Below are 15515 nucleotides of genomic sequence, written 5' to 3' on the forward strand. Positions count from 1 at the left end.
TCTGTTTTCATTCTCAGTGCTGCGCCGCGGGCGGCGGGGGTGAGTAACACAAAAATTAGCAATCAGGCAGGCAGTCATCATAGTGTGAGCACTACCAAAGAGATATAAAAAAAACCCAAGAAAAACAGTGTTTCAGGCAACCAGGCTTCAACTACCATAAAAATATAGTTTTTAAGTAGACTGAGCCTTTAATATGTAATCTGTAGATTACTATTAGGCCTTGTTCACACCAAGCGTGGAGCAGGTGCAGAGCAGAGCAGTAGCAGACCGGATCAAAACTGCGTCCAATGTATTCCAATGGTATTTTTTGCTCCAGATCACATCGCAGCGCGCAGTTCCAGTGCAGGTCCAGAGCAGGTAAAAAAAACTGCCCCATTTTACCTGCTCTGGAACGCATGCTAACGCATCAAAAACGCCTGGAACGCACTGAAAGCCCATTTTAAATTAAAAAAACATATATATTATACACATACATTTTACCAAAAACGGGCCGGAACGCATCAAAAACTGGGCAAAAAAACGCGGCAAAAACACGGCACAACCCACTGCACTGCGTGTGCAGAAACCTGAGCGGATCTGCTCTGCATTTGGTGTGAACAAGGCCTTAATTAGCAGTGTTCTGTGTGCCAAGACAAGAGAACATTACTGACAGCCACTGGTCCGGATTATAGATCACATTGGTCTGTTTACAAACAAACCTGCCAACACCAGTTGTCAATTACGTGCACACAGTGACAGAGGCACAGTGACAGCTGAAGCCAGCAGGCTGCAGCTGTCACAGCACAATACAGTATTAAAAAAATGAAAAAGTTAAACAAATTGATAAAAAAAAAAAAAAGAACAAAAAAAAAAATCTAATTTTTGTCCATTTGTCATCTTATGCCCTTACAAAACAATGTAAAAATGATTTAGGCAGGCCTGACACCAATGCAAAATGTAGTCTGGGCAGCAAAGCGTCAATGACCTTTGGTCATGAAGGGGTTAACGGCTAAGTTTACTTTTGACCATGTTTCATGTTACACCCATATTCACAATACATCACCGTACTTGTAGTGCATCTGTTCTTCCCCCATCCATGTTACTGAATGTAAGATAAAACCAAGGTACGGACATGGAAAGGAGGGAGGATCTGCAGGAGCCAGAGCATTGCACCTGCAATCCACTGGTAATGTTTACAATGCTTTACTAACTCCGATACAAAAATAAATCCAATAAAAAAAAAAGGCACTTTTTTACACTATGTGCATTCTTAATAAAACAGGCAGATTTTGCCTTGAAGTATAATAATAATAGTAGCCAAAGTACTGTAAACATGTAATATTTTTATGGTTTAAATTCTGGTATTTTTATGTATGTATGTATGTATGTATGTATGTATGTATGTATGTATGTATGTATGTATGTATGTATTACACTAGAACCAGTCATAAAAAGCATATTATCTGCCAAACTCGCTGATATAATTCTTATCTGCAGTATGCTATTAAACTTGTTATTTAAAGATCTTAATAGGTCAAGGACTCCTTTTACTGCCTAATTTCAGAATATAATTCATGTAAAATATATTCATAGAAATGTCCTGTTGTTTAAAGTGTGGGCAAAGGCAATTTTTTTTCTAGTTTTAAAAAAAGAGTAGAGAAAGGTTAGACCCCCCTCATTTAACATTTTTATTGCTATCCGTGTTCCTGCAGGAGAGACTCACACCTCTATTTGTCCTGGTGACCATTTTCACTGAGACAGAAAATGAGAAATCTAAAAAGTTTACACTAATACAGAGTTATGAATATTCACATTTCCCTGGCCAACCATTAGGAGGTTTATTGCCAATGGGTCATGCTGAAGATGGATATAAATATTTTGGGGTGACTTTGAAGAGTTCTCTCTTTCCTCTCAGACTTGCCTGGGGAGGGTGTTCTGAGGAAAGGCTCTTTCCTCCTGGCCTGCTGCCTGGGGAGGTGATTGCTAAAGAAAGTCTCAAGCCTGTGCCCTGGAAGCTTTGTGCTGAAGAGTATATTCAAGGGTGGAGGTGCAGGAAGGTGGAACGCCACTGGTGAAGACTTTACTGTTGAAAAGTGTCCAAAAGAGCTAGGCACAAGCTGTAGACATTACAGTGAGTTCTGGTGGCTTATCCAAAGAGTATATGTGCTAATTTGGAGCTGCTATACAGTATGAAGAGTACAGAGTGCCCGTGCCAACTTAAATGCACTCTTCCTGTATTGACTAATTAGAATCTGCATAGTTGGTTGTTTTTGTGTACCCTGTGCCCTTATCCCTCTCTCCCTTATGGTCCTATAATAAACTCTGTTAAGCCTTCCTAAAGTGGGTTCTATGTTATTATGCATCACAACTTTATGATGGTTTTAAAGAGGGCCCTAAAATGTTCAGGCAAAAGACAGAACTGCTGAACCTCATCATACTTCCAATATCTCAGGTTAAAAAAAAAAAAAAAAAAAAAAGGAGACACAGACCAACTGCATTTAAAGGAAACAAGTACTGATAAGTATGGATGCTTGCAATGCTTACCGTTAACTCTGAAAACACTAGCTGTCCAGCCGTTATGTTGAATCAATACATTTCTGTATATTGAGTAACAAGCCAAAAACAAGTATTAGGAGTTCTAACTTTCCTGATCTGCATGCCCGTTCCGAGTCTGTGACTCAGACATTACTGAAGCCATGAAGAGCGTGACAGCCAAGCAAATAGCATTTGTAGAAGGTGGTCAGTAATGCCAGCCTATATATTCTCTCACTACAGGTTTCATTTAGGGTCCATTCACACCACCTGCATTGGGCTGTGTTTGCTCAATGCAGCCCCCAAGGCAAGGACAAGGCCAATTGTCTTCTTTCTGATTGTCTTTACAACCATGCCCGTGTTGGAATGTGCTCGTTGAAAAGTCAAAGTCAAACTACTAATCACATATTTGTTTCCTACAGAGTCAATTACATTGATGTACAGGTTTGTTTACAATATAGGGAAGCGGCCCAAGACTTACAACATTACTGGGTGTTGTTGAGAGAAACATGTAGGTTATATATAGGAATCAATTGCATTATAATTAGGGTTGCACAGATACCAAGTACAGTACTCGGTACAAGGACAGATACTTTTGAGCTCCAAGACTACACTAGAGAAAAATTCAAAAATTAGGAAGCAGCTGTCATTTGTAAGGAGCACACGGAACTCCTGGGATTTGTACAGCTCTGTTTTAATGTATGATTTTGTTTTTATAAATAAGGGGATGCACTGATACCAGTTTTGCGAGTACGAGTACTGGTACTTGCCAAGTACTTACAAGTACAAGTACAAGTACTGATACATTTTTGTTTATTGTCATGTGACAGTTTTTCCAAAAAAAAATACAGACTAATGATTTCAGGACAGTGGTGGAGTGCCAGAGCCAGGTCCCAGCTGTGACCGCTGCAACCTTGGTAGTTCTCCTGGAAATGCCAAGTATCTGTGCATCCCTAATTATAATCTTAATTTTACCAAGGGCGGGCATAAAATGTTCTAAATGGAGCTCCAAGTTGTCCACTGTGTTGATGTTTCTTGCAACGAGTGCGACATGTACTAAAGAAGGTGTGCACAGGGGCAGGAATAGTATCCACAACGTTTCCTACACCTGAAACAAGGCAACCTTTGGAGAAAATCACAAATAATGTCACATGTACCCACATGTGCTTCTCTTCTCCTCTTCCATCTTTTAACAAGTTTCTAGATCGATTTTGTCAACCGTAACAGTTTAATTATTCAAATGCAGCTGAAGTATTACTAAGTTTACCAAAGCAAAGCAAAGTATGCAGTTTGTGCTACGAGAGCATAAGTCACTTGAAGTACTTTGAACTCAAATGTTCTGCAGTCTATTGGAGGGGCAGGGCTTGATTCTAGGTGCATTGCACTTGTTAATACTTTACTCATTATGGATTGGGTTTTTAGTTTCCTTTATATCTAGAATGAATCTATTGAGAAGACATCCCCTGTAATTTTGTAACTTTTCGTTGTATTACTTTATTAAAAAGTGTTTGAGCACTGTCTGTCTTCCAAAACTAAAGCTTCCCATACCCTAATAGATTTATTGGCTTAACAAAAGAAATCTAAGAGAATCTTTCATCTACGGAACAAAGGGAGACAAATATTACAGACAAATCAGCATTTAGGCTCCCATTTCCTCGTGGCCACAGTAAGGGGCAGATGTATACATTCATATGCTCCTCTGTGCCATCTAGTTCTGTGAATGGGCATTCGTCCAGCTTTACACTGGGTGGAAGGTTTATACAGCCCCTTATTGTCCATTACATTTAAATGTGCACATACACTTTATCCTAATATACAGGCTCTCGTGGACGTGAATGCATGTACAGTATGTGTAGTAAAGACACTTGCTCACTAGACTAGACTTGCTGGCCACCACGCATGATGCGGATCTATTTATACTTGTGCTTAAATGTATAAAGAATTTGATTTTACAAAATATAGTACCTGGATCTACTTACCAATAACCTTGCGGGCCAATTGAATAGCTGCATCCACAGCATTCCCTTGCACAACTTCATCAACAATGCCCAACTTTTGTGCTTCTGTGGCAGGAATATGCCTACCTGGAAAACAATTGGCCACAGACTACAAATGAGAAGGAAGCCACTAGATGCAATGTCCATGTATATAATGTACAACAGTTCAAGTAGTAAAGCAGGGTCCTGTACCCGACCAGTGCATTTAGTAGGCCCCAGTTAAAACATTTATACCATTACACCAGTTTTACCATCCAAGTCTTGGGCTGTTTTTTATTTTTGTTTGCTTTAACAGCAACTTTCCCAGCATGGGAAGAATGTTCCTAAGAATGTTTACCAATGGCGAGACCCCCAGAACAGATATAACAACTTGACAATATGTTAACAAGCAACACCAAAATGTTACATGGCAAATGCTGAATAATGTTCTTTAGGGAAAATTGAGGGACTCAAATGATAGCCAGCCCAGCATCAAAACCAAATGTTAAATCCACATTTAAAGAAGAACTCCAGGCAGTATAGAAATGCAGTGGGGCTACTTCTGCACTGAGAATGAAAGTGGAATGTCCCCCGGCATCCTCCCATCTAATAGATTTTATTAGACATGATGAATCACAGGTCATTAGAAGCCAGAGCAGAGAGGGAGAGAGGCTATGGTGACCGGTCTAGCAACCATGCGGGATTGAGGATTGGTGAGCATATCTTTTTTATTTTAGACCCTAGACCAGGGGCAGCAAAACTCCGGCCCTCCAGCTGTGGTGAAACTACAAATCCTATGATGCATCTCTCTCCAGGAGTCATGTCTGTGGCTTGTGAGAATCTTGCAATGCCTCATGGGATTTGTAGTTTCACCACAGCTGGAGGGCTGAAGTTTGGCTACCCCTGCCCTAGACCAAAACAAGCAGTCTCCCCTGCAAGGGTACATTTTTATTTTGCCTGGAGTTGTTCTTTAAGCACTACAGTGTACGGATATAGATGTTACTATTTTAAAAGAAACAAGTCACCTTGAACAATCATATCTAGAGCAGCTGGAACACCTATTAGACGAGGCAGACGCTGAGTTCCTCCGGCTGCTGGTAGAATACCAATTAGCACTTCAGGAAGACCAACCCGGGACTGTAATCAGAAGAAGAAAAGCTGAGAAAATTACAACTAACTTTTTGTTTCGTTTCCATTTACAATATTAACCAACAATACAACCACCACATGTAATGGGAGCAACCTCACTTTCACTGTAGATTGGCTAAGAACATTTTTGCCCAGAGTTCTACTTTAAGGGCTTGTTCACACCACAAGTGCGGAGCAGGTGCAGAGCAGAGCAGGTACAGAACGCATCAAAAATGCATCCAATGTATTCCAATGGTATTTTGGACTCTAGTTCACACCACAGCTTTCAGTTCCAGAGCATGTGGAAAAACTGAAGCATGCCCTATTTTTTTCTGCTCTGGAACGCACCAGAATGCATAAAAAATGCATATAAACGTCCTGTAACGCACTGAAATTCCATTTTAGGCTAAAAAAACGGCCCGGAACATGGCAAAAACGTGTCAAAACGCATTGCATATGCAGAAATTCATGCAGATCTGGTCTGCATTTGGTGTGAACAAGCCCTGAAGTAACCATCTTACTGGGATATTTTACTGTGGGGTGTGCAAGTCTACACAGCAAACACTACACTGACAATTGTGTGAGGCTTAGATCACAGGGACAGCACCCTACACTGCCCTCTGAAAAGCATTCTGCATTGGATCATTTTTCAGAGGGTGATGGATCAGCGGCTGCCTGGTGTTCACTGTGGCTTCCACAATATACTTTTTTTTTATTCTGATGGGGGTTTTCTGTTGCAATATCAAGCCACAACTGTCTACCCACATGGTTGTGCCATGGTCCCATTAATTGCAATGATAGCGGCACCCACTGTCAAATGCAATAAGATGTACATTTTTTGCTGTGCCACGGAGCAAAGCTTCATACCCGCAGAAATGTATACAGCACTGTTTGGCCACAGTGTGGACGTTGCAGCAGGTGACCAGAGGGGCCTCCTTGCTACCCGTGTGAACGAGACCAAAAATCCTAGCGTGTATACAGGTGTCCAGGTTAATACAACCAAGAGATGACAGGCTCACTTGAAAAAAAAATAAAAGATTGTATAAGTATGTAAAATCATCATTTGAATTGTAAGCAGGTTGGGCTTCCCATAATTTCATTCAACTGTAAAAAAAGAAAGTGTTATGCCAATATACATTTACCTGTATGTCTGCCACTCTGTAGTGACATGCCAGGGCCAGCTCGAGCCCTCCACCAAGAGCTATACCTTCAATAGCTGCCACTACAGGCTTCTGGCTGGCTTCAATGGTGCTATTTATATCTTCTAAGGAGACAGTTTTAATAGCAGAGGTGCTAAACTCCTTTATGTCTGCACCTGGAACCAGAAACAAAACACATGGTACGTGAACACAAAATCTGTGCATAGTGTATAACTAGTAACAGGGAGGGGTTCCCACCTCCAGCAGCCCCCTATAAAGCAACAGAAGGGCTCCCATCCCACCCCTGTTTATCTTGTTGGGTAGACTATAGTCTGAACAGAGGAGTTCTCATCAATAATGGAATGTTCATGCTGAAGAAGTTAAATTAAACAGCAGGTAGGACTGCATGTAAACTCTTTAGTCACCCATCTTAGTTTAAAGCGGAGGTTTAAATAAAGATGTGGATACACCAGGGAGGGCCACTCTGTTGCACAATTTTTGCAGTGTGCCTGCTACCCCCTTTTCAGCCAGAGCATCCTAGGTTGCTAAGAGCTGGGTGAGGAGAGGAGATGCCATGCATATCTCCCTGCACCACACTTAGCAACCTGGGATGCTCTAGCCAGCATTCACACCCAGCTCCTGACAACCAATGACGTCAATGGTTGCCAGGAGCTGAGCGGGACTCTGTAGCAGTGTCCAGTTCAGCTGCTGTTAACCAGTGAGATCACAGGGAGGGACACCAGCCAGAGGTAGGCAAGGCGATGATGCAAAGCTTGCACCATCACCCTGCCTCAGGTGGTGAAAATGCTAAGGACACCCCTGATAACTCACATCTAAAATGAGGGCTGTCCCATATCCAGCTGGCTTCTGCTTACTGAGAAATCCCCACAGTGGTGATGTTCCAGCACTGGGGGGTTAAGATCAGCGGCTGTGAAGTACCGTTGCCTCTCATCCCCTCTTCCTTCTCTCTCTCGCCCATTCACAGAACTAGTAGTATTCTTTCCCACAATGCAAAGTATTCTGTGATTAGGGAAGGTGGACTATGTCATTCATCCACCGCTGCTCCAATCACAGAAGGCTGTGCATTCTGGGAAATAATGTGAACAGTTCTGAAGAAAGGGCGAGAGAGGAGGAATGGTCGTTTGTAGCCACTGATCTTAACCCCTGCAGCGTCAAAAGATCACCGATGTGGGGAGTATCCGGTGTTAGGGGACAGAAATGTCCTACAATAAGCAGCAGCCGGCAGGGCATGAGCTTTAAAGAAGAACTCCGGGGGGAAATTCTTAACCCTTGCAGTGGGGCTGCCTCCGCACAGCAAGGGTTAAATGCTAGATTGCGTCTAGGTTAAACAAAAAACAAGGGTATACTCGCCTGAACCTTAGATTCAGCCGGCTGTCACAAAGCTCCCTCCTTCCTGTCTCCAGCTGCAGTGATGGTATGTCCCTCAGTATCCTCACATCCTATACACTGTGTATAGAATGTGATGACTCCAGGATCCTTAGGCAGCTGCAGAGGAGGGGGAGAGAGGCTGGAAGGAATGGTCTAAGAACAAGCCAGCTCCACAGTTCAGGGGAGTATAACTTTTTTTTTTTATCTAGACACAAAAAGAGCACTTAACCCTTGCAGTGCAGGGGTAGCCACACTGCAAGGAGTTCATTTTTTTCCCCAGGAGTCCTGCTTTAAACAAAAACACAAGAGCTACACGAGGGGGTATCCCAGATATTACAACACAGATTGGAAAAAGTATTTAGAAATGTAAAATCTGTGTTTCCCTGTAAATCTAGAAATGGAATGAACCATACCTGCACTGAACTTTCCACGGGATCCATTCAAAACAATGGCCTCCACTTTGGGATCTTTGCTGGCTTCACCAAATTCTTCAACCAATGCATGCCGGACTGATGAACTGAGACATAGAGAATGCAGGATTTACAAACAAATACAAATAGCCAAGTCTGACCTATAGCCAAATATATATTTGATGAGATTTCTGAATAACCATTTTGTTGCAGATTCAGAGCCTGTGAGGGTTGCTTCTATGCACAACTGTTGATCTCATAATCTATGGAACACTTCTGAAATTCTTCCCATTCTGTTTGCACATCAAACAGATATAACAAAACACTTCCAATAAATATTTACCAGACAAAAAAGGGAGGAAATAGAAGACGTTCAGTGTCAACATTAAAATGACACTAAACTCAGGATTTAAATCTTAAAAATGCATTCAAGTACCCTAACTATTAACAAAATGTATCTTATTTCTGTATCACTCAGCTGCAGATCCTCAAATCGTCTCTGAATTCATACTGACACTGTCCTTCCTTCTGGAGGGCTCCGAGCTGGCTCCCATGATGGACTACAATCTCAATACAAATTAGTAAACTAAGGCCAGGTTCACACCTGGGCGATCCGTGACTGCACGACAATCGTGCACAAAACCGTGCGCATGGTCACGCAGTCACGGAGTCGCACCACAACTAATCGTTCTGGTGGTGCCATTATTTTCTAATGGCAGCCCAGTCGTGCCAGGCAGATCGCGTGGTTTCCAGCCACGATTCTACCCCTCAGTTTTAAAAAATCAAATCAATGGAGCTGCGCGGCAATCGCTGTGTGCAAGTGCACACAGTCATACAGTCCTGGGATCACCCAAGTCTGTACCAGCCCTTAGGCCCCATGCACACTTGGCGATTCGCAAATCGCGCGTTTGTCACGCGATTTGCATTTTGCGTAATGTCGCGCAAATGCTTGCATCAAAAACTATTGAATCGCTGCAAAATCCGCTCCAAAAAGGGTCCTGCTGTAGCGACACACAACCCGCGACAGCAGGACCCTTTGCCCCATTGCAAAGCATTGAAGAGCGATATCGCGCGGTAAATAGCCGCAATATCGCGGGAATTACCGCGCGATAAATCGCTCAATGTGAACGGGGCCTTAATGTGAGATTGTAGTCCATCACAGAAGTGAGCTTGGAGCGGTGACTACTTTGCAACACACACACACACACGGACCATGGAGAACAAAAGTAGCCACCCCTCCAGAAGGAAGGACAGTGTCAGCACCAATTCAGAGATGATTTGAGGATCTACAGCCGAGTGATACACAAATAAGATAACATTTTTGTTAATAGATAAAAAAGGTACCTGGATGTATTGTTAAGATTTAACTCCTGAGTTTAGTGTCACTTTAAAAGGAAACCTGTTATAAGAGGAACATGAGGCTGTCTTTGCTGACCCCTCCTTCTGAAAATGCTAGTTGCCAGGCTGCTATCACCATTTTGGTTCAGTACTTTCTGAGGTCAGGATCTGCATGCTTGCTCCTCCTCAGTGGCTCAGAATGTATTTAGGCCAGGCAACAGGCATTTCCAGAAGCAGATCAACAAAGGCAAGCCCTGTATTTCTCTCATGACAGGTCTACTTTAGAGAGAACCAACTGATTGGGCTGGGAGAGGGGTGTGTCACTGACAGTTTTGCACAGGCGAAATGGGTTTGCATGAAGCCCTCACACATTACTAGCAACAGGCACAGTTTGAGCTTTACTGAATACTTCAAGAGCCTGCACAAGCATAGCCAAAGAACAAAACCAACATTACAGATCCTTAGGCTTCACAACCCCAGAGATATGTACTAGTCTCCCCCTATTTTCACCAACTAGGCATGTTCCAACATCAGTACTGCCTGCTTAGTAAATACAGAGCTGTAAAAGACTGTACTGAGCAAATGTGCAAACATGACTGTTGCCAGTTACAAAGATGTAATTAGGGGAGTTGGAAGTTTGATGCACAAAATTAAATGAGTTATTGCAATGCATAGAAGATAGAAATAAAGCTCAGCACACACGTTACAATCTGATTGTACAATCTCCTTCAGATCAGGCAACAACTATGTAGTGCAGGTGTCTGTTTGTATATAAATTGGATAGATTAGGCAGGTCATCATTTTACAGAGACTGGTCAATCTAATGTTGTGTGCACAAAGAGAGTATTGTCAGATTGTAACATGGATGGTGAGCCCTCAGTACTATGGACAAAAGTCTGTGCTCAGCATTGCAGGTTACCTGAGTGCGTTGACAGGAGGGTGGTTGATGGTGATCACGGCCACTGTATTAATCAGACGTCTTGTGGCTGCCATGTTCACACAGTTCTAGCTCGAAACAAAGTACAACTGTGGAAAGAGGTGAAAAGGCATTGTAACATCCGCCCCTTGCCCTCAGCCAATCACAGTACGACCTATAATGACAGCTGTCCAATCAGAAGATGAATAGGCGTGGTTGGCCCGCAGCCCTGTCCTACGTACATTGTTAGTGTTTATATTAAAGGGGACGTTTGATAACTGTATGTGTTCCTATCACTCACAATGCAAGCTGGGACTTGTAGTTCCACAGCCACATATAACCTATTGCTAGTTTTTCCACTAGTAACAATAGATGTGTCAGATGAATATTCAGTATCCATTTGGGGATTTTGTGATGATTCCATGTTTTATGATATGGAATGTAGTAGCGTTCTCTCTACCTTTTGTTTGTCAGTTCACTTTGATCTATATCCCCCTTCCTTATTCTTTCTCCCCTCCTGTACTTGGGTGAACGCTGTCCCTATACATATTCATGTATAAAAAGTAACCACTTTATAAATGAAGCATTTTATTCTTTGGAGGCAGCAATCCGTTTTAGTTTAAGAGATGCCCTAAAGGCATAATCTGCCTTTAAAAAAACAAAAATACATGCACACGTATTTATAAAAGCACAATGTGCATGTATTATTATTATTAATAATACTATTATTATTATTATTAATAATATTATTATAATTTTTATTATTATTTATTTTAATTTTTTAATAGGAGCCAGTAAAGCATTGCAGCTGCAATCAGTGGATCATGGGTGCAATGCTCTGGCTCCTGTAGACTCTTGTCTCTGGAGGAAGAACAAATGGACTACAAGTGTACTGGCCATGCTTGACGTTACACCCTGAGTATAGCTGTAGCATTACACATGGTCTAAAACATGGGTAGGTAAACTTCATCTCTCTATCTGTGGTGAAACTACAACTCCCATCATTTCTTTGCCCCTTCCTCCTCCCTCCTCCATTCATAGAAGTTGTACTATTATTTCCCACGGTGCAAAGCGAACTGTGATTGCAGGACAGGGAGATGAATGACAAGTACGGCCTCCCCAAATGACAGGTCACCTTGCATTTTGAGAAATCATAGTGAAACTTTTATGATTGGAGGAGAGAGGCAGACATCAGTGCTTTGGCAAACTTAGGCCCCATTCACACTGCGCGATTCGCAAATCGCACGTTTGTCGCAGGACCCTTTGCCCCATTGCCAAGCATTGGAGAGCGATATCGCGCGGTAAATAGCCGCGATATCGTGGGAATTACCGCGCGATAAATCGCTCAATGTGAACGGGGCCTTAGGTGAACTGGGTCCAGGCTCATCTCTAAGGCCTCATTCACGCTGCCGTACAATACGCTGCATATAGATGTGTGCAGCGTATTTTTCCATATGCAGCATATACAAATAAATGGCTCCATACACAGCTGCATATGGAGCCGTATATTTGCGTTGCGTAAAGATGTGCATTTAAAAAAATGGGACCGAGATGCGTCCGGGTGCAGAATGTCTGTGTATTTTACACACGTATGTGCATATAAGCACGTACAGTACATTAAAAGTTCTATTAAAAATGATGCATTCTGGGATTGCATACAGTGCACGTATATATGTGCCTATGCGCGTATACATGCAAAATAGAAAAAATGGTCACCAGCACTCCAAGTTATCTTCAAAACAAAATCCTTTTATTAATTCTTGCAGGTCATATCACCATGCGTGGCAACGTTTCAGAACCTGTCCGGTCCCTTCATCAGGCAAACAAAAGTGATAGAAGTACAGGAAAAGTTTTGACAATGTATACACCAGTGCACTAACCCATCAACCAATCAAAACACATAGTCCCACCCCCCTGACGTCATGCTGACATCACATCCTGTTTCAAATGTCATCCTGTAAAACCATATATGCAAAAAACAAAGTCCTTATGGAGCCATGCGATGACACGGATCATAATATTATCGATGCAATCCGGTAGTTTCATTCAGCCAGATGTGTGTTTGCAATACTCCTCCCATCGGCCCTTAGATCACACACTCCTGTTCTGTAAGAACCGACCCTCATCAATATTGTGGATCGAGTGGTACTGCAGTCTGTTAGTCATGGCCATGCCCGTCCAATTGTCTAAGGTTTACAGACAAGCATCACAACGCATGTACATGCGCATTCGTTAATGTGATCGGCGGCTCGGGTAAGAGGTGACTGAGTCCGATCCAGGAATCATCATATTCAGGCTGGCTCAGGTCAACGTAAAGGAACAAATTTTGTATGCATAATAGATGACATAATCCGTTACATGCTGCTAAACGTAGATATGGTCACATGACACATTGAGCTATAAATCCAGCATAACAAAAAGAAGGGATGATTCTCAACCCGTTATATATCAAGGCGCTTATAATGATAGTAAGGCCTTAACATTGTCAAAAAAGATCCTCTGAGCAGCCATAGTTCAAAGCTTGAAACATATGAACTATGTTTCTGTCATGCTTACCAAATGCCTCGTTATATATGTATGACGACTAGCAGGTTGTTGTGCATCATTAGAGTGTCCTGGTAAATAGTCCTGGGTGAATGATCCCAGTGAAGGTGAGTCATATGCAGGTGATGCTTGTCTATGAACCTTAGACAATTGGATGGGCATGGCCATGACTAACAGACTGCAGTACAGCCCGATCCACAATACTGATGAGGGGCGGTACTTGCAGAACAGGAGTGTGTGACCTGTGGGTCGATGGGAGGAGTATTGCAAACACACATCTGGCTGAATGTTTACATGGAAACGACCGGATTGCATCGATAATATTATGATCCGTGTCATCGCATGGCTCCATAAGGACTTTGTTTTTTGCATATATGGTTTTACAGGGTGACATCTGAAACAGGATGTGATGTCAGCATGACATCAGGGGGGTGGGGCTATGTGTTTTGAATCATTGATGGGTTAGTGCACTGGTGTATTTATTGTCAACACTTTTCCTGTACTTTTATCACTTTTGTTTGCCTGGCGAAGGGACCGGACAGGTTCTGAAACGTTGCCACGCATGGTGATATGACCTGCAAGCATGAATGAAAGGATTTTGTTTTGGGGCTTCTCGGACAGGAGTGCGGTGGGACTTTCTATTTGACTGTATCTGTTGGCAATACCCATACGTCTGCACCCCAAGGCACATCTTCACTAAGAGGCTCATCTACGGCAAACCAATCACTATCTCCAGAACAACAAGGAGGTAATAGAGATCCATCAAACTTTACTCGATAATGACAACTGAAGCAAGAGAGAGGCCCACATTACACTATACAGGCAAGATATATAGCCCAGACGAAATTGAGGCAATCCTCTTTCCATCTGACAGGACTAAAGCTTTTGGCAGTGAAACAGTCTCTGAAATCTTAAAAGACATCAAGAGATTAAAGAAAAAACGTACCGACTTGGAGCTCCATGGACAGACTCTTTCTGAATATTATAGAGCCAAAAAGATCCCAAGAGGTTTCAGAATAACCATCCAACCCACCATCGGACGCAACAAAAGAGAGTTCTGCGAAAAATGGTGCGAGGTGTCCACACAGAATTCGCTGAACTACATGATCATTGTAATAGAGGAGGTGAAAATCCAACTATGTCAGGTAAACCGGGAAATGATCAAACTTGAACTATCCCTGAGAGAAAAAGACACCGACGGCAACCAAGCCAAAGGCAATCTCGACAGGATTGAATCAGAGATTGTAATTTATACTAATAAACAAAAGCAAACCAATCGTGACAAGTTCAAACGAGTCTGTTTGGACTATCAAGAAGGCAGGGTTTACCCCTGGCTCACAGGACAAACCCGGAGACTCACTAGAGGACCTCCCAGGAGGAACAACTTCAGATTCCCGCAACGCACAACTCCTGCATCCACAGAAAGTGATCTGCTCACGGAAAACCCCTCATCTGACAACGACTCGGGCCCAATAGTCGGAACATCAAATCAGGCCGAGGGCACCCAGTCCCTTTTTCACAAGGAAAAAGGCACAAACAACCCACGAGGGGCCGCAAACACAAAAAGCATCAAGACATGATCCTACAGACCAAAGCAGCACAAGGAAGCCCAGTAGTGAACCTGTCTTCCAGGAACATCACCCCGGGTGAGTGCAAACTTTTGGACAAAGGCCTATCTTTTTGCCCAACAGGGGGTTTTGATGCATTTAACTTTGAGATTGATCTATTTAAGTATGCGAGGAATATGGAATGAAAACAATATTTCTCAGGACAGAAACCACAAACTGATCGCAAAGAAATATCAGCATTTAAGGTTAAAAGTGATTTTATACCCCCAGGGCAAACTGCATTCCCACTATTGATAGTTTTTTTGCAGACTGTCAGATATGATGTGTCACATTAAAATCACTTACCAATGACAACAGTATCATTATTAAACCTGCCAATAAGGGAGGAGCCTTCGTTGTAATGAACTATACAGACTATGGTACAGGGATATCTCACATGCTGGCAGATAGCGAGAGCAGGGCCGGTGCAAGGATTCTTTCCTACACAGGCGAAGGTGCATTTTTGCGCCACCCCCCACATTTTTGGTTTCAGTTTTGGCCTGACATTTTATTTTCCATTTCGGTTTTGAAATTTCCTTTTTGGTGCAGCTCCAAAT

General features: G+C 42.6%; 1 protein-coding gene across 1 annotated transcript in view; it reads right to left on the minus strand.

Annotated features, from left to right (window-relative positions):
* The window catches only part of EHHADH (enoyl-CoA hydratase and 3-hydroxyacyl CoA dehydrogenase), a 35395-nt gene extending 24475 nt beyond the window's left edge, over nucleotides 1-10920 (minus strand). Inside the window, exons 1-5 of the mRNA XM_018566881.1 lie at nucleotides 10811-10920; nucleotides 8557-8660; nucleotides 6758-6930; nucleotides 5513-5624; nucleotides 4491-4595 (exon numbers count right to left, since the gene is read on the minus strand). Of these exons, the coding sequence (XP_018422383.1) occupies nucleotides 4491-4595; nucleotides 5513-5624; nucleotides 6758-6930; nucleotides 8557-8660; nucleotides 10811-10884 (568 nt within the window). The 5' untranslated portion in view covers nucleotides 10885-10920. The remainder of the gene's footprint in view (nucleotides 1-4490; nucleotides 4596-5512; nucleotides 5625-6757; nucleotides 6931-8556; nucleotides 8661-10810) is intronic.
* Between the last annotated feature and the right edge of the window lie 4595 nt (nucleotides 10921-15515).

The sequence above is a fragment of the Nanorana parkeri genome, unplaced genomic scaffold (genome assembly GCF_000935625.1).
Source record: "Nanorana parkeri isolate BGI_ZX_2015 unplaced genomic scaffold, ASM93562v1 scaffold985, whole genome shotgun sequence".
Classification (NCBI taxonomy): Eukaryota; Metazoa; Chordata; class Amphibia; order Anura; family Dicroglossidae; genus Nanorana; species Nanorana parkeri.